Here is a 27208-nt window from a genome sequence, read left to right as displayed (position 1 = left end):
ACACAAGATGAGACTAATGCACAATGGACTTATGGACATTTATTAATTTTCAATTTGTGATTATTTGATCATGTGATTTGTTACATACTTCTAGCATGTGTTATATTGCTATGTTACTATGTGTTTATATAATTATGTGTAATACCTCCCATAGTGAGGGATTTCTGTTAAAAGGCCATGACCACCCTAGGTTCTAAATCAAAAGAGAGGGGGAGATGTTAGGATTAGAAGGTGAGAACTCAGGTTGTCTAAACAATTCTCTAGCCCAGAGTTCACACCTTTAGGGGTTAACACCTTTAGACTTCTGAAAAGGAGTTTACACATTTAAAGGAGTTTTCACCTTTAAAAGGAGCAAGATGATTGGTTGAAGTATTTCCCACAAGCCCCTGGGTTCTCACATGCTCATTCTCTAGGAGGATAAAAGAAGACAACATGGGGTCTGGGAAGCAGTCTGGATTTGGGAAGGACTAGAGCTGGAGGAGATTCAGAGCCAGCATTCAGGAAGAAGAAGAAGAGGCTGGCTGGAAACCTGCTCACAGAGGAAAAGATTCTATAGAAAAGAAACCTGTTCCCCGAGAAGGATTCGAACTGAGAGACTATCAGAACTTTACAGAGCAGGACTATACTGAGAGGCAGTAAGGTGGCCACCCCAGGAGCCACACCGGGCAGTGACTACAGCCAGATTCCGGACAGGGAGAGAGCCATGAAGAGCACCAGGAACCCGCTGTTGGACGGCAAGGAGCACTGCCTGACTCTCGGGGACAGCTTTGAGAAGAGGCCCAAGTCCTCGTTCCACACGATCCGCTATGATTTGAAGCCGGCCTCTTTAGACCCATCAGGGGAAGGAGAGCTCCAGGTGGGCAAGGGAGACGAGGTCAAGGTCTGGCTGCCTCACTTCCCTGGCGCTGCCGCCCCAAAGACTGTCTTCAAAGGAAACAAAAGACCCTATGAGAGAGACTGTATTCTCATCATTAATCACGATACCGGCGAATGTGTGTTGGAAAAACTCAGCAGCAGCGTTCAGGTCAAGAAGCTGAGAACTGAGGGAGGGAGCAAAACCCAGGCAAGAGTGGAACCGCCCCCTGCACCGGCACCGCCCACTCCCCTAGCATTCCGAGCCGCAGGGAAGACACCTGTTGGGCCAAAAGCCTGTCCAGTGAAAGAGGATGCTCCCGGGGAACTCCAGTTGGAGGACATTAAGAGAGAGCTGAGAGCCGAGATGAATCAGATGGAGACCCTCAGAGACAGCAGCACCTCAGACTCTGACAGCTCCAGCAGTGAAGAGGAGGAGCCTGCCCCAGGTGCCTCGGCCTCCCAGCATCCTCCTCTCCCTCACAGAATCCCTGTGGGGAACCAAAGCAGCCAGCTCCCCGAGAAAGACCAGCTGATGAGCATATTGCGAGAAGATTTACAACTCAGTGACTCTGAGAGCTCCAGCACTGAAGACCAGGAGCCTGTCACAGCCAAAGCCTCCTCCTCCCAGCGTCCTCCTCTGCAGTCACCTCACAGAAGCCCTATGGAGAACAGCAGCAGCCGGCTCCCTGGGAATCACCAGCTGATGAGCATATTGCAACAAGATTTACAACTCACTGACTCTGACAGTGACAGCAACGTCTAACCTTGGAACTTCCTGCATCTGTCTTTGTTAGAACGTCTGGATAGATGAAGGACACAAGCAGAAACCCACACCAAGGAGAGCATTTGGCCCTTACTGAGCCCTGAGTCTCACTGAACCTGAGCAGAATACAATGCACTTGTATATATTATGGGAATACACTTTTACCTCAAAATCTGGGTAGCATATTAAAATCTGGGTAGCATAAAAAAGTAAAATAAAATAAAAATAAATAAATAAAAACAACTTCCCAGATCTGTTGGAATTATAAGACAAAGTAAAAACAGAAACCCTCACTCAATCACTTTCACCTTCTGAAAGAAACCCCAAATCAGAAATACTCAAATACAGAGTATTCAAATCAAAGAAGAAAAATAATGTTGTGAACAACCAAAAAGAGTTCAAGGATCAAGGAACCCCAGTCAGGATCACACAGGACTGTTGTAACTACTGACTTTAACTTATTTAACATATATTGTTCTAGCTTTCATCTAGGGGAGGGGGTGGGGGGAAGGGAGGGGAAGAGTTGGAAGAAAAGGTTTTTCAAGGTCAATGCTGAAAATTTATCTTGAAGATATATTGAAAAATACATCTTGGAAATAAAAAGCTACTAAAAAAAAAAAAAAAAAAAAAAAAAAAAAAAAAAGGTAGTGACCTGCTTTCTCAAAGCGATAACAGTAAGAGGTTTGCTGCTGGTTGTGGGATGCGAAGGACTAGCTAGAGAATTTGGCTTCTAGGAAGGCCTGTCCTCCTTCCTTTCTCCACTGGGACCAAGGTCCTTCTGAGCCAGAGAAAGACTTAGAAGTGTTGACAAGGACTGGAAATGAGAAGTTCCATCCTTGACTATTCTGCTGCTGGCTCTCCCTCCTCCTGCACTCCTCCACTAAGATCAAGACTGGGTCAGATGAGCAGACTGTCACAGACTGCAGCTGTGACTGGGAGAGATGAAGACTTGGGCTGGATCAGACTGACAGACAATGTAAAGGAGACTGTGACAGACACAGATTGTAAAGGATATGTGATTCTAGATTCTAGTCCAGACTATTCTCAATGGGCTCCTTTCCTCTTCAACTAAGCAGGGATTTAGTAAGTCTTCAATATATTCAAGTATTTCTCATCATGATGACTTTAAAGTCATACAAGGAGTTGTCAACTTTGAATAAAAAAAAAAAAAAACAATTATATTAAAATGTCCATAACTACTGGAAGAAGTCTGTTTCTTTACTTTTTTTTACTAATTTGATAGGCAGAGACCTTACCCATAAATTCCAGTCCAATATTTTCTTCAGTAATTTTTCAAAACTTGAAATGTTGAGCATAGCTTTAAAAATAATACAAAGTAGACCCTTAGGCTGATATTTAAATCCATAAGAAAGACTATGAATAGGGTTTCATATTTATTTGGATTTTATTTCCTCCTCTCTATGTAAAATTTGAGTGAGGATCTGGTGATTTATTTCTACTTTTTGTGGCCAAAGCAGGTTGAAATAGTGGTGTGGACTTTTTTTGGCAGGGATGTTGAAAAACAATTAGGAAGAAATTACGGTCTTAGTGCCTTTTATCAGAAATCTTTAGGATTGAAGAAGGCAGCCTACATAACATGAGTTCTGTATGTCTTCAGTTTCGTTAAATGATATTTAAATGACATTATAAACTATTATTTTTTAAGGAGCTTAAGGAATCATGTAGCATGTTTTCATTTGAAAGATAGGTAAGCTGAAACTCATATTTCTGACAAGATGGGGGATCATTTTAGTATATAATTGCTGGAATGCATGTTGAGATTTGGTGAGAGATCAATTTGTTATGATTGGGATTGATTGAAGATCACATTCTGCTAGAACAGGTAGAATGATGATAGACTGCAAGTCTATATCATAGGAAATCAAATGAATCAATGTTGAAATTGAAGCTAGAGAAGAAATGACATAATTCCTAGCTGTTGATGATTTACTGTCTTTCTGTTCTTTATAGTATATGGCATTATAGTTTTAAAACTGAAAAGAAATTTAGATTAAATTGATCCACTGATAGATGGAGAAACTGAGGAACAGGCAAGTTAGATACTTGTCCAACTTGAGACATGTAGTAAGTAGTAGAAATGAAATCAAAACACTAATCCTTAGATTTTAAATCAAGATTGTGTGTGTGAGTGTGTGTTTGTGTGTGTTTGTGTGTGTGTGTGTGTGTGTGTGTGTGTGTGTGTGTGTATTTATTTATTTATTTATTTTGCATCTTACTACCTTCTTGTCTTCCTAGGACTTTCAAGAGAAGTAACTACTAGAGCTGTCTTTCTTTTACAGTGACTAAACTCATATTTTCTCTGCTGACTTTATTCCCTTTCAACTGGTTTTACTCTCTCATATGTCTATTATTTCAGTGAGCCATTTGCAGCCAGCTCTCACAGTGGGAAAACAGGAAATAATTAATTTTAAAAAAGCTTTTGAAAGCATTTTAATTTTTTCCATTTGTAAATGTTATTACAATTGAGTGATTTATTAATCTTAATGAACAGTAATTCCAGAATGATAAACTTTGTTCAATTGAGATATTTTTATTTAGAAATTCTTCTGTGTCTCTAGATTATTGATTGAAGATAGCCTGCTATACTAGTATTACTAGCACTGAAACTAAATTTTTTACAATGTTCTTTTCTTCAAGGAACTCAATTTTAGTTGTAGACTCATAATAAAAGATAAATGAGATGAGATGACACATCATTTTGAAAGCTATTCTAATGAATGAAGAAGTTTAACAACATCCTAAAAAAGGGAAACAAAGGAAATGAAACATTCACAAATAGAAAATCAAAAATGATCATGCTTTCGAATTTTAGCCATCAGTGTTAAAAATCATTGCATATTCTTTTTTTACCCATCTGCTAACTATAGACAAATAGAAAGATAGATATTGCCACCTGTCAACATCCTATTGAAATTGAAGTTGAATCCTGCACTAGAAAAATGACTGAATGTTGAAATAAGATTTACTTTACTACCTCTAAGACCAATGTCATTGAACTTTATATATTTGTGATGGGTGAATGTGTATTTATTCAAATTTCTTTTTTTTTTATTTCTGAAACCTTCAATATCATATTAATGCTATTTGTCAAGAAAACAAGTTTTTAAAGCACTCACTATATAACAAGTGCGGCTTTAAGTACTAGTGGTACAAAACAAAAATGTGAGCCTTTCCCTCTAGGGATTTTAGTTTAACAGTAAGGATAGCATGCAAATGAATAATCATTAACAAAATACAAATATAGATGTATACAAAACTATAAGACAACCTCAAAGAGAAAGGAAAATAGTGATAATTCAGGATTAAGGACAACAAGATGATTCATGACCATTGTTGAGCTTGAACTTAGACTTCAAATAAACTAAGTAGGGCTTTCCAAGTGGGAAAGACAAAAAGGGAGAATATCCTAAAGATCAGTGACAGCAAATCTTCCTAGCTGTGTGAGCAAATCACTTAAGCCCAGTTGCCTCAGCAAAAAAAATGAATAAATAAAAATAAAAACAAACAAACAAAAACAAAAGCAAGCAAAACAAATAAACAAAAAACAAAACCAATGATGGATGACAGCACATGGCATGAATTTACAGATACAGTGACAGTCGCATATATTTGAAACATTAGCATGCTAGCTAATTTAGCTGGGTGATGAACTATGTGAAGGAGAGTATTGGAAAGAAGAATAGAAAATTAGATGAAACCCAAGTTATTAAGAAATTTAAATGCCACCCAGAAGATTTTCTGTTTAGCATTAGAAACAACAGGAAACTCCACCACTTGACTTTAATAAATTGACATTAAGGAGATGATCAGATCTGATGTTTAAAAATCCACATTGGCAACAATTTTGTAATCTGAATGGATTGATAAGACATTTATTAGATATATTGTTGAATTTTAAATGGGAGAAGATTTATGACTCAAATTTCAACATGAGTGTTCAAGAACAATAGAAGTCTTTAAGCACAATATGTTTTAGAATACAAACCAGCAATGATAAAAATATGAAACGCACATGTTTTATGTTAATAGGTACAATGCATCTTTGTTAAACTGAAATAGACACTTAAATTAACAGGTTTTAGAATGAATAGAAAAAAATAATTTAATTTTTATTTTATTTTATAATTATAACTTTTTTTTTGACAGAACATATGCATGGGTAATTTTTTACAACATTATCCCTTGCACTTACTTCTATTCAGATTATTTCCTTTCCATCCCCAACCCCCTCCCCCAGATGGCAGGCAGTCTTATACATGTTAAATATGTTACAGTATATTCTAGAAACAATATAGGTGTGTAGAACCGAATTTTTTGTTGCACAGGAAGAATTGGATTCAGAAGGTAAAAATAACAGTTTACACTCATTTCCCAGTGTTCCTTTTCTGGATGTAGCTGATTCTGCCCATCATTAATCAATTGGAATTGGATTAGCTCTTCTCTATGTTGAAGATATCCACTTCCATCAGCATATATCCTCGTACAATAACATTGTTGAAGTGTATAATGATCTTCTGGTTCTGCTCATTTCACTTAGCATCAGTTGGTGTAAGTCTCTCCAATCCTCTCTGTATTTCTCCTGTTGGTCATTTCTTACAGAACAATAATATTCCATAATATTCATGTACCATAATTTACACAACCGTTCTCCAATTGATGGGCATCCATTCATCTTCCAGCTTCTAGCCACTATGAAGAGGGCTGCCACAAACATTTTGGCACATACAGATCCCTTTCCCTTCTATAGTATTTCCTTGGGATATAGGCCCAGTAGTAGTATGGCTGGGTCAAAGGGTATGCACATTTTGATAACTTTTTGGGCATAATTCCAGATTACTCTCCAGAATGGTTGGATTCTTTCACAACTCCACCAACAATGCATCAGTGTCCCAGTTTTCCCACATCCCCTCCAACATTCATCATTATTTGTTCCTGTCATCTTAGCCAATCTGATAGGTGTATAATGATATCTCAGAGTTGTCTTAATTTGCATTTCTCTGATCAATAGTGATTTGGAACACTCTTTCATATGAGTGGAAATAGTTTTAATTTCATCATCTGAAAATTGTCTGTTCATATCCTTTGACCATTTATCAATTGGAGAATGGTTTGATTTCTTATAAATTAAAGTCAATTCTCTGTATATTTTGGAGATGAGGCCTTTATCAGAATCTTTAATTGTAAAAAGGTTTTCCCAATTTGTTACTTCCTTTCTAATCTTGTTTGCATTAGTTTTGTTTGTGCAGAAACTTTTTAATCTGGTGTAATCAAAATTTTCTATTTTGTGATCAATAATGGTCTGTAGTTCTCCCTTGGACACAAACTCCTTCCTCCTCCACAAGTCTGAGAAGTAAACCATCCCAGGTTCCTCCAATTTATTTATGATTTCGTTCTTTATGCCTAAATCTTGGACCCATTTTGATCTAATCTTAGTATGTGGTGTTAAATGTGAGTCCATGCCAAGTTTCTGCCATACTAATTTCCAGTTTTCCCAGCAGTTTTGGTCAAATAATGAATTCTTATCCCAAAATTTGGGATCTTTGGGTTTGTCAAACACTAGATTGCTATTTTTATTCACTATCTTGCGCTGTGAACCTAACCTATGCCACTGATCAACTAGTCTATTTCTTTGCAAAAACCAAAAGGTTTTTGCTGACTGTTGCTGTATAATAAAGTTCTAGATCAGGTACCGATAGACCACCTTCACTTAATTTTTTTTTCATTACTTCCCTTGAAATTCTCGACCTTTTGTTGTTCCATATGAATTCTGTTGTTATTTTTTCTAGGTTATTAAAATAGTTTCTTGGAAGTCTGATTGGTATAGCACTAAATAAATAGATTAGTTTAGGGAGTATATGCTGGCATTTCTTAATGAAATTCTATGAATCTCTATGGAAAGACTTAAGAATTTTGATTTTGCTGGGGGTTGAGACAATATTTAATACAAAATGTTGATAGTTAGGGAAATAGAAGCTGTGATGAGAAAATAATTACCTTTTTTTCGAATGGATGGAAAATGTCTTCTTTCTATGAAGAATAACTTTGAAATTATAGAATGAACCACAGAGATTGTCAAGGTAGATAGAAAAATGGAAATGTGCTTTTAATTATCTTCCCTCCAAATGAAAATATTCAATTTGTCAATCACCTTCTGTTGATTCTTGTTTTCAAAGCACTTGGAAGAGTTCCTTAAATAGATGGGTTTCCTGCCCTGCTCTAGGGGAACATCATTTCTTCTAGTTTGTTTTACACTTTTTAATGAGAGTCAAATTTTTTGGGTTCCCAGTTCAGTAAGTTCTGCACCAGTGAATGAGGTAGTACTTCTGATGTTATAAAAAGAACTCTCAGAGGAGAGTCTAGGGCTTCAGGGCCTGTCTTGGCTAGTCCAATTGTTAATTGTGTAACACTTTACAATTCATTTCTTAGCTCTGAAAGTCATCATCCCTCTGTGCAAAATCATTCTAATGAAACTTGTACTTCCAACCTCAAGGTGTTCATGGGAAAAATAATTTGAAATGGGTCAAATTCTTCACATTGATGAGTTCTTATTAATTATATAAAACTGATAACAAATGACTGTTAATTGTTTGAAATAATGAGTCAAATATTTATATTCTTTTGGGGGGGCTTCATGAGAGAGTATCATCTTTGTGGAAGATAATATTCATCATGTTTCTCCCCTGAAATTTTAGAAAAGAGAGCTTAACTATTGAAAGAATTATGCCAAAATTAAATGTAGCAAAGAATCTTGACAGGAAAGACCCTCTTCCCAATCCAATTAACTAATCAGAGACATCAACAGGTACAAAGAGAAAACATTTATGTAATGCCTGCAAGGGAGAAGCCCAGACACACACCTGGGAGCCATCCCAACCCCTTCCATCTGCTCCTGCAACCCAACCTGCTTCCAGATTTGTCCAGGCACTAAAAACAAAAGACTGGACCCTTCTCATTGGATAGACTAAAAGGACATCATTATCCTTGACCAATAATAACCAATGCTGGCTGCCTCCCACAGGTGACATCACTCCCTGCAACTTCTTGTATCTCAGGTTCAAAGTTCATTCCTCCATGGAGTAAATGACCTCCCCCAAGATCCAAAGTTCTGGGAAAAGGGATCATATGATTCAATACTGAGAAATACTTCATCCAATCAGTTCCATTCATTGCTAAGAAAGGTGGCCAAAAAATTAAAATTAAGGAAGACCTGAGTTTGATTCATTTCTCATACATTTACTGTCTAAATATGTAAGTTTAGGCATTTTGCTTATATCAAATTGAGTTTCTTCAGGTGTAAAAATAAAAAAAAAAGAAACAAAAGAAACCTATAATGATAGCAGCATGTACCTCATTAGATTAGAATAAGAATCAAATATGTGAATATCTTTACACTGGTTAATAGGCTTTAAGAATAGAAATTATACAGCTGCTGCTGCTTTTAATACTTGATTGGTTATTTTCTCTTCTCCTAAAGGACAAACATTACATCATCAAATTACAGTGTGTCCAACTACAGCTGATCAGATCAGAATGAAATCAGATTGCTCCACCCCAGGTTGGGGATAAATAGTGTATAAGCAGAGCATGTCCCTAAACAAGCCAAAAGGCAATCAGATGGAAGTAAGGGATTGAGTTTAGGAAAAATAGAGTTGTATGCAGTAGAGTATACTGAGATATTCCCTGGAGAAATGAAATCTATTCCTCTTCAGCCTATGGATCCTTTGCCTCCAGGCACAGTAGCCTTGACCATTTCACTTTCTGACAGTGCTTACAAAACAGTGTTCATCCATACACTGATGTGGGAAACTGGAGAATGTGTAGCTAATGTCCTAGTCACTAACACAGGTAGACAAAGTGTGATTTATCCAGCAGGAGAAGTAGAAGTATCAGGCTTATTGTTATATACCCCTAATAAGCAATCTGGTGACAATCGCCCAGATTCTGACTCCAATGAACAAAATCCAGGAATATATTGGACAGCAGCTGTGACAGCTGACTGACCTAAGCTTACTATTTATATAAATAGTATACCATTTGAAGGATTCGTAGAGAGGGGTGCAGATGCTACAGTTATTAGAGATGCCAAGTGGCCCAGTCACTGGCCAAAGTTAAGGGAACTCCATTTGGAGGACATTATGAGAGAGCTGAAAGTACTGGGGGAGCAAGCCAGTGAAGGGGCCAGGCCAGAGATAAGGAGCCAGGGGTGGCTGGCCCAGCTTCCCCATGAAGGACTGAGGAAGCTGACGCAAAAAGCAGCAACCATATTGTTTGGAACTGAGCCATTTGGAATTATGGGGTCTGAGAATCCAAGTCTACACAATCCGAGTTGTAAGATCATGACCTTCCGCCCTACCATTGAGGAGTTTCAGGACTTTGGGAAATATGTGGCCTACACTGAATCCCAAGGAGCTCACAGAGCAGGACTTGCTAAGGTGATCGCACCCAAGGAGTGGAGACCTAGGAAAAGTTATGATGACATTGATGACATGGTGATTCCAGCTCCTCTTCAACAGGACAATCTGGGTTATTTACCCAGTATAACATTAGGAAGAAAGCCATGACAGTGTGAGATCATCGCCACTTTGCCAACAGTGAAATGTATTGTACTCCTCCACACCAAGATTTTGAAGATCTGGAACGTAAATACTGGAAGAACCTGCCTTTTGTATCTCTAATTTACGGTGCAGATATCACTGGTTGTTTATATGATGCTGATGTGCAGGAGTGGAATATTGGGAATTTGAACACCCTTTTGGACATGGTGGAACACGAAGGTGGGATGATCATAGAAGAGGTGCACACTCCCTACCTGTACTTTGGCATGTGGAAAACCACCTTTCCCTGGCACACGGAAGACATGGATCTCTACAGTATCAATTACCTGCACTTTGGGGAGCCCAAGTTTTGGTATGCCATACCTCAAGAACATGGGAAACGTCTGGAACGCCTGGCAAAAGGCTTTTTCCCAGGCAGTTCTCAGGGATGTGATGCCTTTCTCCGTCACAAGACGGCTCTCATCTCTCCCTCCGTCTTGAAAAAGTACAGCATCCCTTTGGATCGGATCACTCAGGAGGCTGGCGAGTTCATCATTACTTTTCCCTATGGATACCATGCAGGATTCAATCATGGTTTCAACTGTGCTGAGGCCACCAATTTTGCCACATTGAGATGGATTGACTATGGCAAGATGGCTACTCAGTGCACCTGCTGAAAGGATATGGTGAAAATTTCAATGGATGTTTTTGTGAGACTGCTACAGCTGGAGCGCTATGAACTGTCGAAGCAAGGAAAAGATATTATTGCTTTGGACCACGTGAAGCCGACAGCACTCACTAGCCCCGAACTGAGTGCTTGGAAGGAGACCAAGGCTGTGCTGAAAGCTAAGCTCCTTGGGAGACAAATTAAGGAAAACAGACACTGGAAAAAGACTGAGGAGGAGAGAAAACCAAATACAGACAGGAAGAGAGAGCAGAACAGAAAGCCTGGCCTATGGTCCCACAAAAAAAGAAGCCAGCCTAGGAGGCATAAGGCGGAAGACCAGAAGTCTTTGGGAGAAGTTATGGCTGCAGAAACCCTTTGGGAGGAGGGCAAAGTTAAGGAAGAACCCAAATATGAGGCTGATCTAGAAGAAGAAGAGCAGCACAAAACTCCTGAAGGCAGTGAAGGCGATGGTAAGAAAAAACTCTGAGGACTATGGACAGAATCCTGATGATCTGGCCTTCATGGAGAGCCTCCTGCAGTCACAATACCAGCCTGGAGCGCAGAGCCACATGTTTGGTACAAACTCAATTTTAGAACCAACATCTCCTGACCTCCTCCACCCCCACCCTGACCCCCTTTGACCCAAGCTAAGCACCCAGGCAACAGTGGAACAAGTGGACAGCCCTCTCCCTTCCCCTTTCCCCTTCCCCATGCAATAACTTGCTGTGAATTCCTTTCATCTACATTGAATTTGACCATCTGAGAGACTTGTCTGGCCACAGGCTACCTGGACTCTGCTCAACACACTGCTGATGGTCCTAGGAAAGGAGGCAATGGTAACCTCTCAGATTGCCTGTCACCCGGAGGCTTTAGAACAGCTTCTGCTCCTGGAGCCCAGGGATGCCTGGCTCTTGTCTTAGGCTAGGAAGGATTAAAGGTTACATTACAAAAGCAAAAACTACTCAGATTTGTAAACCATGTAAAAGCTCTCATCTTGAAAAGTACTATTCTCTGACTACTGATGCAGGCTTTGCAATGTGATTTCTGTACAGAAATCACCTTTGTGAAGTTTTTTCTATAAATACTTATTGTTAAAAATATAAGAAAAAAAGGGAAAAGGAGAGAAGAGAGAGAGAGAGAGAGAGAGAGAGAGAGAGAGAGAGAGAGAGAGAGAGAGAGAGAGAGAGAGAGAGAGAGAGTGTGTGCTCTGAGAGCTGAGATGAAGCAGATGGGGACCCTCAGGGACAGCAGCTCCTCTGACTTCCAGAGCTCCAGCAGTGAAGATGAGGAGTGCACCTCCAGAGACTCTTCATCAAGGGGATCCTCCTCTGCAGTCCTGCCACACAAACCCTGTGTGGAACAGCAGCAGCTCCCCGGGAATAACCGGCTGATGAGCACATTGGGAGATGATTTACAACTGAGCGACTCCTGCAGTGACAGTGATGTCTAGTGTTGGGACTTCCTGCATCTGTTTTGTTGCATCCAGAAAGTTGGAGGACACAAGCAGAAAGCCACCCCCAAGGAGAGAATTTGGACCTTAGTGAGCCCTGAGTCTCACTGAACCTGAGCAGAGTGTGATTGCATATATTATAGGAATACACTTTTACCTCAAAATCTGGGTATAATAAAAAATACACAAACAAACAAAAAAACAAAAAAAACAAAAACCAAAAATTTCCAGATATGTTGGAACTATAAGACAAAGCAAAAATAGAAACCCCCACTCTATCACTTTCACCTTCTGAAAGAAAGCCCAAATCAGAAATACTCAAATACAGAGTATTCAAGTCAAAGAAAAAAAGAAGTGTTGTGAACAGCCATAAACAGTTCCAGGATCAAGAAACCCCAGTGAGTATCACACAGAACTACTGAAATACTGACTTTAACATATTTAACATTTATTGTTCTACCCTCCATCTAGGGGAGGCGGTGGGAGGAAGGGAGGAGAAGAGTTGGAACAAAAGGTTTTGTGAGGTCAATGCTGAAAAATTATCTTGAACATATATTGAAAAATATATCTTGTCAATGAAAAGCTATTTAAAAAAAAGAGTAGTGGCCTGCTTTTGGGAAGGGATGTCAGTAAGAGGTTTGCTGATTGTTGTGGGACAGCAAGGAAAAGCTGGAGAATTTTGGCTTCTAGGAAGGCCTGTCCTCCTTCTTTTCTCCACTGAGACCAAGGTCCATCTGAGCCAGACACAGGCTGAGAAGGGTTGAGAAGGACTGGAAATGAGAAGTTCCATCCTTGACTATTCTCTTGCTGGCTCTCCCTCTTCCTGCACTCCTTCACCAAGATCAAGACTGGGTCAGATGAGTAGACAGTCACAGACTGCAGGAGGAGACTGGGAGAGATGAAGACTGAGGCTGGATCAGACTGACAGACGATGTAAAGGAGATTGACAGACACAGATTGCAGAAGAGATGTGAGGGAGACAATAAAGACTCTAGAATCTATTTGTGGCCATTCTCTTAGGGTCTATGCTGTTGAGACCAAGGCCTGACTGGAGGACTATCAGAAAGCTAGCATGAACATTACTAGGAATTATCTATATCATGAAGTTTTTTCCTTCTTATTTTATAGTTTGGTCAATTCTGTTTTTAAAGTGTCATTGTCTTTGCTATTTTTTGCCTCTCTTAGAAAGGCTTTAATTGTATTTTCATAATTGTCTTTTCCCACTCATTTCCCCCATTTTTCTTCCCTTCATCTTATTTAGTTTTTAAATAAATTTAGCTCTTCAAAGATTTGGGGGAGGGGGTATTGTGTCTAATTCATTTGTTTCTTCTTTGAGGCTTTCCTTTTGTCTATGTTGACATCATTGTGTTCTTAGTTTGTATCTTCATTTTCCTTGTCACCACTGCAGCTGTTTTAAAGTAATCTTCTTTTTTTGTTTGCTCAAGTTTAAAGCTTAATTCTTGACTTTTAATTTTAAATTAAACTTGAGCTTTATCCTTCAAATAATAATGAAGTATTGCTCTAAGTTTAAGTGTGTTTATTTTTTTTTCATACTATTCTTTTCAGTTCTAGTTTGTATATATATATATATATATATATGTATATATATATATATATATATATAAGACAAAGTTTCAAAATTATGTGATATGTTCAACATCTCTAAAAATCAAGACATACAAGTTAAAATTACTCTAAAATGTCATTTCACACTGACAAAATTAATCATCTATTTGAAATATATATGACTATGCATATGCTGTTTTCCTACACTAGGCATCTGGAAATATTTTTCTCTCCTAACCCCAACCATAGAGACTAAAATATAAGTATAAACATAAAAATAGTTTGTAAATGATAAAGTATAGTTGAGAAAAATAGTCTTGTTTTTTCATTTTGCCCAAAGTATTAAATAGTAGGTTCAGCATATGTCCTTCCAATGAGTAATTTAAATTTCTTTAAGTATTGAATTATTTGATCTCCTTGCTGTCCAAGGAACTCTGCACAGTTTTCTCTAGTACTCCAGTTTGAAAATGTTGGTTTTGTAGTACTCAGTTTTCTTTATATTGCAGATATCCCCCTCATAAATCCCTACTTATTAGAAAACAACATAGCTTTGAATATATGGATATGGAAAAAAACTGATAAAAATGATGTACTTGGAGAAGCTTATGATTCTCCACCAAGTAATTTTTCTTTAATAACCAACTAATGCTACTATCTCAAGTAAAAGGCATATTTTTCAATGGATACAATAATGATTTAAATCTCTCTTTGTTTACAGATTCAAGTTCTTCAATGGTTTTTACATTCTAGTAAAGGTCTGTTGTAAGGGACCTAGAACCAATCTTCCCTGTGTGGAAGGGAGCCGCGCTAATGTCAGTCATCTCCAGGATGTGGTTCCGGGTCGACTAATAGAACTACGTGTCTGTAGATGCGTGGAACTATGATTTGCTTGGCCATATAAGGAGAAAAACGGCTAGGCATTGCTAAAAGAGCTGGCCCCGCCCATGATGGGAGGAATCGGGGAGGGTCCAAGAAGATTCTGTATAAAAGTAGGGAACAGCAACCGCTCGGGCAGACATTTTGGGCAGCAGACAATAAAGAACAGCTCTGCTACATGTTGGCTCTCTGTTTGCTTATTCCCCGCTCCTGTCTCTGGAGCGGGTCCGGAGATGTCTGAAGGCTGGTGATAGCATGAAGTGTGCAGTAAGAAACTTTCAGTTTCCAGTGAAGCTGCAGAGAAGCAGACCCACAACAAGTGGCGCCCAAACAGGGACCTGGGCAGTGTATTCGCTGGAACAAGGAAAGATAAGTAGAAAGACGCGCTCCTTGATTTTTAATCAAGAAGAAGCAAACAGCCTAATTGCTTAGATGCACTTAGATGAGGTATGGGGCAGAAAGCAGTTAAAGCCCAAATCGAGCCAACAGATTCAGGAGTATATGCTTCACAGCTATATAAACTCATAAACTCTGTAAAAAGAATGGAGTGCATCTTAACTTAAAAGCATGCAGAGCCTGGATAGAAAAAATAGAACTCTGTGTCTGTGTATGTCTGCTTTGAATTTTTTGTTCTGTGTTAAAAGTTAGCACGCTCATAAGAGATAAAAATTCAGCATCTGTGTTACAGGCTTAGAAAAATAACAGGCTGAATTGTGGAAATTGAAATTCATTCAGAATAGTAATTCTTTCAGAGTGGTTCAAAATGTATTGGTCTTAAAAATTGTTTGTGATTTTAAACTTTTTAACCTGTTGTACCAATTTGTAAGTAAAACAAAAGAAAAAAAAAACTTGACTATTTTAAACTGGTGGGGAAGTTTTCTCTGAAAAGCAGATTTTCAAAGTCTGCTAGAAAGGAGTAACTGCAATACAATCTTATCTGCTTAATACCGCCTGGGAAGCTTCTTACTAGTGACCTTGAAGCACTCAGGCAGAAAAAAAAAAAAAAAACTATTTGTTTTTTTTCTGACACATTGGGTAATTATTTATCATTATGGGTTATGAATCTTGAAGTTTAAAGTTTAAAAAAAAAATGGGGTCATTAAAGAACAGGGACGTGAGGGACTTTCGCGAGTGTAGAGAGACTGCCTCGGCAGATTTTCTGCCTTCACAGAGACGCTTCTGCTGGGAGCAGGGAAGATGGGAGGGGGTAATAGTATTCCCCTCGTGTTGCCAGAAGAGAAAGTGGTGCTAAGAAATAAACACCTCTCGTACTTGGCAACTCATCTCTGTGTTAGTTCTTCCTCCGAAGCCGGTGACGACTGAAGACCCAGAAGATGGGTAAGTAGAGGGCAGATACTCCACTCGCGAAGCAGAAGTCCACAAGTGGTCCCGAAGAAAGGGACAAGAGAGATTGATTTATAAAAGCAATTAATAGTTTAAATGAAGCATCTAGTCAGAAGAGTTATTGGTTTGGAAGTGTTTAAAGTTATGTCAGAGAAAGTTTGAGCAAGTAGGCATTGGGAGGAGAGAATTAGTGGGAGCAAATGATTTCTAGAAGAAATCAGTGGGGAAAAGAAGGAACTTGTTGGAAAAGGTAATCACGGAGAGATGACTGTGAGACGGGACGTATTTTTGCAGGGGTAAAGCAGCAACAGGAAGCTGCAGCTGTTTCTGGTTGAAGAAAGCAAACTGGTTTAAAGGGATTCAAAATTCTTCCTTGTATCCAATATTTGAAACCAAGGATTTGTTTTTTAAGGAAATATGTTATGTCTTTACTTTAACATCTGAAAACTTTACAACTAAACAGGCTTATTGCTCAGACTCCTCCCTTAGGGTTTTAACAGTGCATGAGTTCTAGCTTGGAGACTGGGTCCTGGTTAGGACATGGAAGGAGGACAAGCTGACCCTGAGCTGGAAAGGACTGATCCAGATCCAGATCCAGCAGTGCTACACAGGAAAGAGAGTGGACTCAGCATATCAGAATTAAAGGACTGAATGCAGAGAACAAGCTGAGACAAACATTGAAAAGCAACTGATAAACTGTGCATGTAAAATCTTGAAAGCGGTATTGAAACCTCACTATTAGATAAAATATCTATTACTGACACCTCCCCCTCCTACAAAACATCCTCCATCAATCATAAGAGTTCCTAAAACTTGTACCAATAATGTAACTTTTCCTCCTCTGACAAATTGAGTTAGAAAGAAAAGAACCTGGTATGACACTTTATTTGGTGGTGCTGGAACTGGTTTGGGTATAGTTAATTCAATAGACCTTGAGACCTCGGCCAGCAGACTGCGCAGTGCTGGACAAGATGTTTCTCAGGCTTTGACTGTAAATGCTCAATAGTTGCCTACGACGATCCTACTCCACCAAAATACTTTAAAATATCAAGGCCAATTTCTACAGATTTTGAATGATAGTTTTATTACTAGTTTGGGTTTTACTGGAAATATTAGTCAATTATTTAAGTGGACCAAATGCTCTTTACAAAATATGTATACCTAGATACAAAAAGAAAATGCTCAGAGATTGTTGCAATGTGGGATTATATGTTTAATTTACTAGAAGCATGGAAGAAACAATGATCTGAAAATGCTATGTGTACTTTTTTTTTTTGGTGTACTGGAACTCTTGTGTATTGTCAAGTTAAGATATGGGCTGTTATGTGTGAATTTCATGTGTTACCTTTTGTCTTACCTAATTACTTTGCTTTACTTAATATATATGGATATCCTGAACAGATCTTAGTTATGAAGAAACTATTAGAGTCTAATCAGCGCGCATTAAATGAACATCGAATTCAGACTCTTATAGCTGCAAGACAACTTATCAAGGCCTCTCATTTAGTAACATCAGATACTAACCACCATTGGTATGATTTCTTATTTAGATCAGGTAGCGCTACCATTTATTTTAATAGTTTAGCTATACCCATAGTATTATTACTCTTTCTAGTTATATTATGTATATGTAATTGTCTTATGTATTGGAAAATGAAATTAATTTACTCTAATTTCACCCCACTAGCTCAGTCCTCTTATTATTTTCATGATCTTAAGGCCAAATGATTAAGAAATTTAAAATTTCATATTAGGATTATAAGCTCACTCAAATCTAACAGACCTCAGCTTCCAAATTATGGGAGCTTGACCGTTCCATGAACTCTGTATATTTTTGACACTCGATGCTAGGAACTAGCCATTCCTAGAGAAGTTTGTGCTCCAGAGAAGAGTGGCTCCCTCCCTGGGCATAGACAATTAATAAAGAACTGTCAAGATACAGACGATATGGAACGAGTCAACTAGTGAAGCCCTCCCGTACCCCGCACCTGCACAGATGTATGTGCCAAATCCTTAAATAATTTTTTGGTAAAAATCCTTCTTTGTCTATAGACATGATGAGAAAATTAACTAGAACGAAACGAGACAGTTCTTTTGATACAGCTATATCAGTGGTGAATTTGGCTCTTAATGTGATAGAGGAAATGCAAATATATCAAATTCAACAGGAGGTAGCTTTTTTAGCTGCGAGTCTACAACAATTTATGATTAAAAAACAATGCTGCTTGGCGGCATCAAGAAAGTTAGGATCGGATAATGGTAAATAGAATCTCACAGTTATCTGATGTAATGCAAATTGTTGTACATCAACAGGCATTGATGTTGAGATATATGAGAATGCAATGTCACTATAAATATTATCCTTTATGTGTAACTCCTATTCCATTTCATTCTTCTCTGTATAATGATCTTGAAATTATTCTGAAAAATGCTACTTTTATGGCAAATGCTACTTCTGAACTTGCTGCTCAGGATGAGATATTGTTAGCTATGCAAAACGCTACTATAACATTTGAAGATGAGTGGGAACGAAAAGAACATGATTTTATTAATTGGTGGAAAAATGTTAATTTCAATGATATCATGCATTGGCTAATCATAGGAGCTGTTGCTTTCCTGCTGTTATTATTGATGCTTTGTATCCTCCCTTTGTTATTCCGAGTTGTATTTGCTGTAATTCAAAAAATTTTGATTGATATGAAGGTGTCCAATGCTTTAAACAAAAGAAGGGAATACAATTGTAACTGACCGTTGGTCAATGAGTCTGATGCCAAATATTTTTGGTCTTTTGATATTGTTTTTTTGATACTACCACTCTTGATGCACTGTTTGTTATATATATATTTTTGATACTGTCATTCTTGGTGCTTTGTCTTCGCCTTTGTCACCCCGAGTTGTGTTAGCTACAAAAGAAAGATCTTGAATTTTGAACCACTACCCTCATATTAAACAAAAAGGGGGAATTGTAAGGGACCTAGAACCGATCTTCCCTGTGCGGAAGGGAGCCGCCCTAATGTCAGTCATCTCCAGGATGTGGTTCTGGGTCGACTAATAGAGCTAAGTGTCGGTAGATGCGTGGAACTATGAGTTGCTTGGCCATATAAGGAGAAAAACGGCTAGGCATTGCTAAAGGAGCTGGCCCCGCCCACAATGGGAGGAATCGGGGAGGGTCCAAGAAGATTCTGTATAAAAGTAGGGAACAGCAGCCGCTAGGGGAGACATTTTGGGGAGCAGACAATAAAGAACAGCTTTGCTACATGTTGGCTCTCTGTTTGCTTATTCCCCGCTCCTGTCTCCGGAGCGGGGCCGGAGACGTCAGAAGGCTGGTGATAGCATGAAGTGTGCAGTAAGAAACTTTCAATTTCCAGTGAAGTTGCAGAGAAGCAGACCCACAACAGTCTGTGGCCAGGCTTACACTAAGGTCTTCATGATTCCATGCCTGGCACTCTATTCACATTGTCACCTAGTTACCTTTTACTAAGAATGGTGAAACACAAAAAGTAAACAAGAGACTATAACCTTAACTACACTTTGTTCTTCTACATTTAGCTAATCATTTTTTCAATGCAACAATGACATCCTTGTTCCTAAGAGTGTATATTATAGAGTTAAACAAAGGAGTCAAAATAGTATAAAAGAGAGAGAAGATTTTATGTTCATGATTAATGGATAATATAGAGGCTTACAAAAGGCCACATAGCAGTTATATGCCATCATATCAAGAAGTAAGCATTCAGGTGCTCCCACAATCAGGAGAAATCCAAGTTGTATAGCACAAGCCAAAAAAGATAGAGTTCTATTCTCAGTCCAAATATTTATCAGCATTCTGGGTAGGGTGACTGATGTGTAACATATTCACAAGAAAGAAAAGTTTCCAAGAAAAAAATTACATGGGGGTTTGGAGATTTGGATCCACTTTGGTCATTACAATGATAAGACCATTTCCTATCATAATACTCAAGTAGATTACCAAAAATATTCCAAACAGAATCACCTGCCACAGGTCACTTTACTTCCTGAAACTTTCTGTATCCCAGGTTCAAAGTTCATTCGTGCATTGAGTAAATGACCTCCCCCAAGGTACAAAGTTCTGGGAACAGGAATCATGTGATTCAGTACTGACAAATACTTTAACCAATCAGTCCCATTCATTGGTAAGAAGGGTGACCAAAAAAAAAAAAAAAATTAAATTAAACAAGACCTGAGTTTGAATCCTTTCTCTGAAGAAAACCAAGAAATCTGCTCACAGAGGAAAAGATTATACAAAAAAGAAACCTCCTCCCAGGGAAGCAGTACCACTGCGAGACAATCAGAACTTTACATTTTGGCGCCCAAACTGGGGCAAGCACTTGTGCTTAGACCTTCAGAGGAGTTAGCCCGTACCTTGACATTTTGGCACAAGAACAGGGACAGACAAGATCCTGATTCCAGTGGAAAAGCCTCCCATCCATAACTCAGTGGAAAAGTCTCTCTTTAACCAGAAGCATGAGTAACAAGGAAACTTTGTTAAAGAGCTAAATTAGAATTTCATTGAAATGGGGCAAATGCCTTCTGTTTCTGTTCAAGGCAAATGTTTAGAGAGCTTTTTCAAGGTTATGAAAAGCCAAGGATTGATTATAATTTTGGAGGAAATCACTGAACTTTTAAAAACTGTGCAGGTTATATGTCCTTGTTTTTCTCTGGAAAAAGAATTGTATCTAGATGATTGGGAATTAGTAGGAGAGCTACTAGGAGAACACTACCATTCCAAACCAAACGCAATTTCCAAAGATACACTTCATACCTACAATTTAATCCAAGTGGCTTTAAAAATTGTTAGAATAAAGGAAAAGAAGAAAGAGCTAGAGGGGGAGGATCCAACTAAGCTAGGTGAAGAAGATGAATCAGATAACAATGGAATTAAGCACAATTCTGAACATCAGAAGCATTTCCCTTCAGGGAATTAACCCTTCAGGGGTGGTGCAAGAAGTTAGGAGGGGAAGAGGCAGTGACACAAACAGAATCACCTGTTAAACAGCCTATGACAAGATTAGAGAAGGCATTGCTTAAAGCTAAGAGAGAAGGACAGGATATAAGTGATTTTATACATGCATATCCTGTGATTGAAGAGATTGGGTCTGTAGGTCAAAAAAGGAGAAGATATACACCTTTAGATTTGAATAAAATTAAAGATTTGAAAAAAGGTTGCACCCTTTATGGGTTTACATCAACTTATGTTAAAATGTTACTGTATGGTTTGTGTCTTATGAAGTCCTAACCCCGAATGATTGGAAATCCATAGCAAGGACAGGTTTAGAACCTGGACAAAATCTGTTGTAGCTTGTGAAGTGTCATGAATTATGAAAGATCAAAGTCAGATGCAATTTGGAAACAGGAGTTAACACACAATTCACTTTTGAGCAATTAGCTGGTGAGGTCAGTATGGAGGGAATTCAGAACAGATTCAATATACCATGACAGGGTATGAGCAAATTGCTAAGGCTGCAATAAAAGCTTGGGGTTCCCTCCCCGGACAGAAAGCTCGGGGGGAGGCTTTCACTAAAATAGAGCAAGGTCCCAATGAACCTTTTGTGGATTTTGTGGGACGTCTGCAAACTGCTGTCAAAAGATCTATTGGAGAAAATATAGCGACAGACATAAGGACCAGACATCTGGCTAAGAATAATGCCAGTGAGATTTGCAAAAGAATTATATGGGGTCTAGACCGAGATACTCCTTTAGAGGAGATCATTAGACTCTGTGCTACAGTGGGAACAGATACTTTTTACACCCAGACTGTGATGAACATGAAAAGACAGGGTCCCTCTTGGCAAAGGACTTCTAGAGAAATTCGTCAATATTTCCAATGTGGAAAAATTGGACATCTAAGAACTCAGGGTAGATATGGAGATAGAGCTAGAAGACAGGGTGAGAGAAGACCTAAAACTCCATGTCAAAATGTCACAAGGCCTTTGGCTGGGCCTCCGAATGTAGATTGACCCAGGGAAATAAGATGCGGGGCCCAGCTTCAGCCCCCCAAGTGGGGCATGATGGCAGCCGAGGTTACATCCAGAGAAATTTAAGACATGATCAATCCGCCAAAAGGCAATGAGATGGAAGAAAGGGATTGAAATTAGGAAAAATATAGTTGTATGCAGTAGAGACTGCTGAGATATTCCCTGGAGAAGTGAAATCTGTTCCTGTTCAGCCTATGGATCCTTTGCCTCCAGGAAGAGTAAGTAGGCTTGATCATTTCGCCTTCTGAGAGGGCTTACAAAACAGTGTTCATCCATACACTGATGTGGGTATCTATGTGTAGCTAATCTCCCAGTCACTAACACAGGTAGACAATGTGTGATTTATCAACCAGGAGAGGTAGTGGCATCAGGCTTATTGTTACATACCCCTAATAAGCAATCAGGTGGCAGTCACCCAGATTCTGACTCCAATGAACAAAATCCAGGAATATATTGGACAGAAGCTGTGACAGCTGACCAAGCTATACTTACTATTTATATAACTGGAATACCATTAGAAGGATTGGTAGACACGGATGCAGTTCTTACAGTTATTAGAGGTGCAATTGGCCCAGTCGCTGGCCAAATATTAAGGCAGACACCTACATGTCTTTTGTAGGAGGATCAATAGCAGCAGAAGTTAGTGCTATGCCTTTGAGATAGACATTTGAAAATGAAACAGGAGTTTTTACTCCTTTTGTGGTTGAACAAATCCCCATCAATCTGTGGGGAAGAGACATTTCACAACAGATAGGATTACAAGTAAGCACCTTGGCTTTGTAGGCAGGGCTGCTGTTGAAGGCCTACCTGCACTCTCACTGGTTGCTATTCAGTGGAAGGCTAAATCACCAGTGTGGGTAGAACAGTGGCCCTTAAGAAGTGATAAAATTCAGGTCTTATTAGACATAGTACAAGAACAACTTGTCCAAGGACGCTTTTTGGTCTTCTTTATGTCCTTGACATTCCCCAGTATTTTTCGTGAAAAAATAATCTGGAAAATGGAGGATGTTAACTGATCTAAGAAGAGTAAATGAACAGATGGAAACTATGGGAACTCTTCAGCCTGGACTTCCATCTTCTACTCAGTTGTCAAGAGAATGGCCTCTTTGGCCTATAGACATTAAGGATTGTTTCTATTCTATCCCTCTAGATAAGGAGCATATGAAAAGATTTGCTTTTTCAATGCCTAGTGTTAATTTGGTCGAGCCGTATCAAAGATATGAATGGACAGTTATGCCACAGGGATTGAGAAACAGCCTTACTATGTGCCAAATGTATGTTGCTGCTGCTCTTGCTCCAGTAAGAAAAGCATTTCCAAAAGTAATATCGTTACATTATATAGATGATATTTTGGGATGTGCACCTGAGGAACAAATGTTAGAAGCATGTCTAGAAAAGACCATGGAAATGCTAAAGTATTAAAAACTGCATATAGCTACAGAAAACATTCAAAGACATAATCCTTTTCAATATTTAGGATAGGAAGTATATCCTAAGACACTCACAGTACAAAAGCTTTCTTTAAGAACGGAAAAGTTGAACACCTTAAATGATTTCCAAATATTAACAGGAGATATCCAATAGATGCGTCCAGAGTTAGGCTTAACTACCAATCAACTGAAACCTCTATATGACATTTCAAGGGGAGTGCTTTAAATTCACCATACCAGCTTACAAAAGAAGCCCAAGAGGCTTTGGGAAAAGTTGAACTGGCTTTATCCACTGTGGTTGAAAGAGTCACTCAAAAACCCTTGGAAATATCAGGTTTTGCTAGAAAAGAGGCACCCACAGCAGTCCTTCATCAAGGAGACAGTGTGATTGAGTGGGGGAACCTCCCAGCACCACCAGAACAAAGCCTTATTCCTTACCCAGTGCTTGTGGCTAGAATTTTATTAAAAGCCATTAAGAATGTAGTACATTTATCTGGGATAAGTCCTGAAAAAATATACACATTCTATGTTAATGCATAAATTAATCTATGCTGTGACCATGCCAGAGTGACCAATTTTATTGGCCACAGCTCAAAATTTTGTACATGGTTTTCCATTAAAGATAACCCGGATACTACATAATTGGCAATGGGTTTTTGAAGGTTTCTAAGGCTCCTCTTAAATGAACAACAATATTTACAGACCCCTCCATAGAAAATATTTGTGCTGAATACTGTCATTATTTAACCATAAAGAAAGGAGTCAGGACTCCTTTTCAGTCTACTAAGCAGAATGAATTATTTGCTATCATGCTAGCTCTTCCTTATTACCCAGGATACTTAAATACAATGACTGATTCCGTCTATTCAGTAGGTGTAGTACAAAGAATTGCCACAGCCCAAATAAAATTTGCAGCCTCTAATATTTCTCAGCTCTTTAAGGAACTTCAAGAGCAAGTGAGAAAGCATCCAGGCAAGAGTTATATCTTGCATGTCCACTTACATAGTGGACTTCCAGGTACTACTTTTGATGGAAATTCAAAGGCAGATAGCCTTTTGCATATGTTATCCAGTGCTCCTTTATTTCAGGAAGCACAAGAATCTCATTCTAAATATCATCAAGCTGCTCGAGCTTTACCTTTACAATTTGGAATAACAAGAGAGGAAGCTAGGAGCACAGTAAAAAGCTGTACAGCTTGCCTTCCTTTCCATGCTCCTACACTCCCTCCAGGGAAGAACCGTCATGGTTGGAGACCCACTGAAATCTGGAAAATGGATGTGACCCATTATAAATCTTTTGGTCGTCTGTCTTTTGTCCACTTGGTGGTAGATACCTTTTCAGGCCAACGAGTGGTATTCACTTTGCCCATCAGAGAGAGATAGAAAAAGAGAAAGACCTCAAAACCAAGGAAAAAAATCTAAGAAATATCTGACACTAAAAGAGAATGGCTGATAAGAAGACTGTTAAAGATTCTCTAACACAAGATAAGACTGTGAAAGAATTTTAAAACCTGGAGCAATCATTGGATTTCCTAACACAAGATGAGACTAATGCACAATGGACTTATGGACATTTATTAATTTTCAATTTGTGATTATTTGATCATGTGATTTGTTACATACTTCTAGCATGTGTTATATTGCTATGTTACTATGTGTTTATATAATTATGTGTAATACCTCCCATAGTGAGGGATTTCTGTTAAAAGGCCATGACCACCCTAGGTTCTAAATCAAAAGAGAGGGGGAGATGTTAGGATTAGAAGGTGAGAACTCAGGTTGTCTAAACAATTCTCTAGCCCAGAGTTCACACCTTTAGGGGTTAACACCTTTAGACTTCTGAAAAGGAGTTTACACATTTAAAGGAGTTTTCACCTTTAAAAGGAGCAAGATGATTGGTTGAAGTATTTCCCACAAGCCCCTGGGTTCTCACATGCTCATTCTCTAGGAGGATAAAAGAAGACAACATGGGGTCTGGGAAGCAGTCTGGATTTGGGAAGGACTAGAGCTGGAGGAGATTCAGAGCCAGCATTCAGGAAGAAGAAGAAGAGGCTGGCTGGAAACCTGCTCACAGAGGAAAAGATTCTATAGAAAAGAAACCTGTTCCCCGAGAAGGATTCGAACTGAGAGACTATCAGAACTTTACAGAGCAGGACTATACTGAGAGGCAGTAAGGAGGCCACCCCAGGAGCCACACCGGGCAGTGACTACAGCCAGCTTGAAGACAGGGAGAGAGCCATGAAGAGCACCAGGAACCCGCTGTTGGACGGCAAGGAGCACTGCCTGACTCTCGGGGACAGCTTTGAGAAGAGGCCCAAGTCCTCGTTCCACACGATCCGCTATGATTTGAAGCCGGCCTCTGTAGACCCATCAGGGGAAGGAGAGCTCCAGGTGGGCAAGGGAGACGAGGTCAAGGTCTGGCTGCCTCACTTCCCTGGCGCTGCAGCCCCAAAGACTGTCTTCAAAGGAAACAAAAGACCCTATGAGAGAGACTGTATTCTCATCATTAATCATGATACCGGCGAATGTGTGTTGGAAAAACTCAGCAGCAGCGTTCAGGTCAAGAAGCTGAGAACTGAGGGAGGGAGCAAAACCCAGGCAAGAGTGGAACCGCCCCCTGCACCGGCACCGCCCACTCCCCTAGCATTCCGAGCCGCAGGGAAGACACCTGTTGGGCCAAAAGCCTGTCCAGTGAAAGAGGATGCTCCCGGGGAACTCCAGTTGGAGGACATTAAGAGAGAGCTGAGAGCCGAGATGAATCGGATGGAGACCCTCAGAGACAGCAGCACCTCAGACTCTGACAGCTCCAGCAGTGAAGAGGAGGAGCCTGCCCCAGGTGCCTCGGCCTCCCAGCATCCTCCTCTCCCTCACAGAATCCCTGTGGGGAACCAAAGCAGCCAGCTCCCCGAGAAAGACCAGCTGATGAGCATATTGCGAGAAGATTTACAACTCAGTGACTCTGAGAGCTCCAGCACTGAAGACCAGGAGCCTGTCACAGCCAAAGCCTCCTCCTCCCAGCGTCCTCCTCTGCAGTCACCTCACAGAAGCCCTATGGAGAACAGCAGCAGCCGGCTCCCTGGGAATCACCAGCTGATGAGCATATTGCAACAAGATTTACAACTCACTGACTCTGACAGTGACAGCAACGTCTAACCTTGGAACTTCCTGCATCTGTCTTTGTTAGAACGTCTGGATAGATGAAGGACACAAGCAGAAACCCACACCAAGGAGAGCATTTGGCCCTTACTGAGCCCTGAGTCTCACTGAACCTGAGCAGAGTACAAGTGCACTTGTATATATTATGGGAATACACTTTTACCTCAAAATCTGGGTAGCATATTAAAATCTGGGTAGCATAAAAAAGTAAAATAAAATAAAAATAAATAAATAAAAACAACTTCCCAGATCTGTTGGAATTATAAGACAAAGTAAAAACAGAAACCCTCACTCAATCACTTTCACCTTCTGAAAGAAACCCCAAATCAGAAATACTCAAATACAGAGTATTCAAATCAAAGAAGAAAAATAATGTTGTGAACAACCAAAAAGAGTTCAAGGATCAAGGAACCCCAGTCAGGATCACACAGGACTGTTGTAACTACTGACTTTAACTTATTTAACATATATTGTTCTAGCTTTCATCTAGGGGAGGGGGTGGGGGGAAGGGAGGGGAAGAGTTGGAAGAAAAGGTTTTTCAAGGTCAATGC

At 39.4% G+C, this 27208-nt stretch overlaps 2 protein-coding genes and 1 pseudogene across 2 annotated transcripts; all 3 read left to right on the top strand.

Moving 5' to 3' along the window:
* The first annotated feature begins 688 nt into the window (after positions 1-688).
* LOC141547985 (ELL-associated factor 1-like) lies at positions 689-1681 on the top strand. The gene is made up of 2 exons (XM_074276710.1): positions 689-1290; positions 1420-1681. The coding sequence occupies exons 1-2, from the start codon at positions 704-706 to the stop codon at positions 1616-1618; spliced, it is 786 nt and encodes a 261-aa protein (XP_074132811.1). The 5' UTR covers positions 689-703; the 3' UTR covers positions 1619-1681.
* An 8249-nt stretch (positions 1682-9930) lies between these two features.
* On the top strand, positions 9931-11760 carry LOC141547458 (lysine-specific demethylase 4B-like; annotated as a pseudogene).
* Positions 11761-25739: 13979 nt separating this feature from the next.
* Positions 25740-26845, top strand: LOC141547756 (ELL-associated factor 1-like). The gene is made up of 2 exons (XM_074276281.1): positions 25740-26326; positions 26456-26845. The coding sequence occupies exons 1-2, from the start codon at positions 25740-25742 to the stop codon at positions 26652-26654; spliced, it is 786 nt and encodes a 261-aa protein (XP_074132382.1). The 3' UTR covers positions 26655-26845.
* Positions 26846-27208: the final 363 nt, after the last annotated feature.

Source organism: Sminthopsis crassicaudata, chromosome 6 (assembly GCF_048593235.1).
Source record: "Sminthopsis crassicaudata isolate SCR6 chromosome 6, ASM4859323v1, whole genome shotgun sequence".
NCBI classification, from domain to species: Eukaryota; Metazoa; Chordata; class Mammalia; order Dasyuromorphia; family Dasyuridae; genus Sminthopsis; species Sminthopsis crassicaudata.
Note: the sequence above shows the minus strand (reverse complement) of the source record. Positions and strands in the feature narration are given on the sequence as shown.

Coding starts and splice junctions, on each gene's coding strand:
- LOC141547985 (XM_074276710.1), top strand. CDS start 704: ATGAAGAGCACCAGGAACCCGCTGTTGGACGGCAAGGAGCACTGCCTG. Junction 1,291..1,419: donor TCCAGCAGTGAAGAGGAGGA/GCCTGCCCCAGG, acceptor TTTACAACTCAG/TGACTCTGAGAGCTCCAGCA.
- LOC141547756 (XM_074276281.1), top strand. CDS start 25,740: ATGAAGAGCACCAGGAACCCGCTGTTGGACGGCAAGGAGCACTGCCTG. Junction 26,327..26,455: donor TCCAGCAGTGAAGAGGAGGA/GCCTGCCCCAGG, acceptor TTTACAACTCAG/TGACTCTGAGAGCTCCAGCA.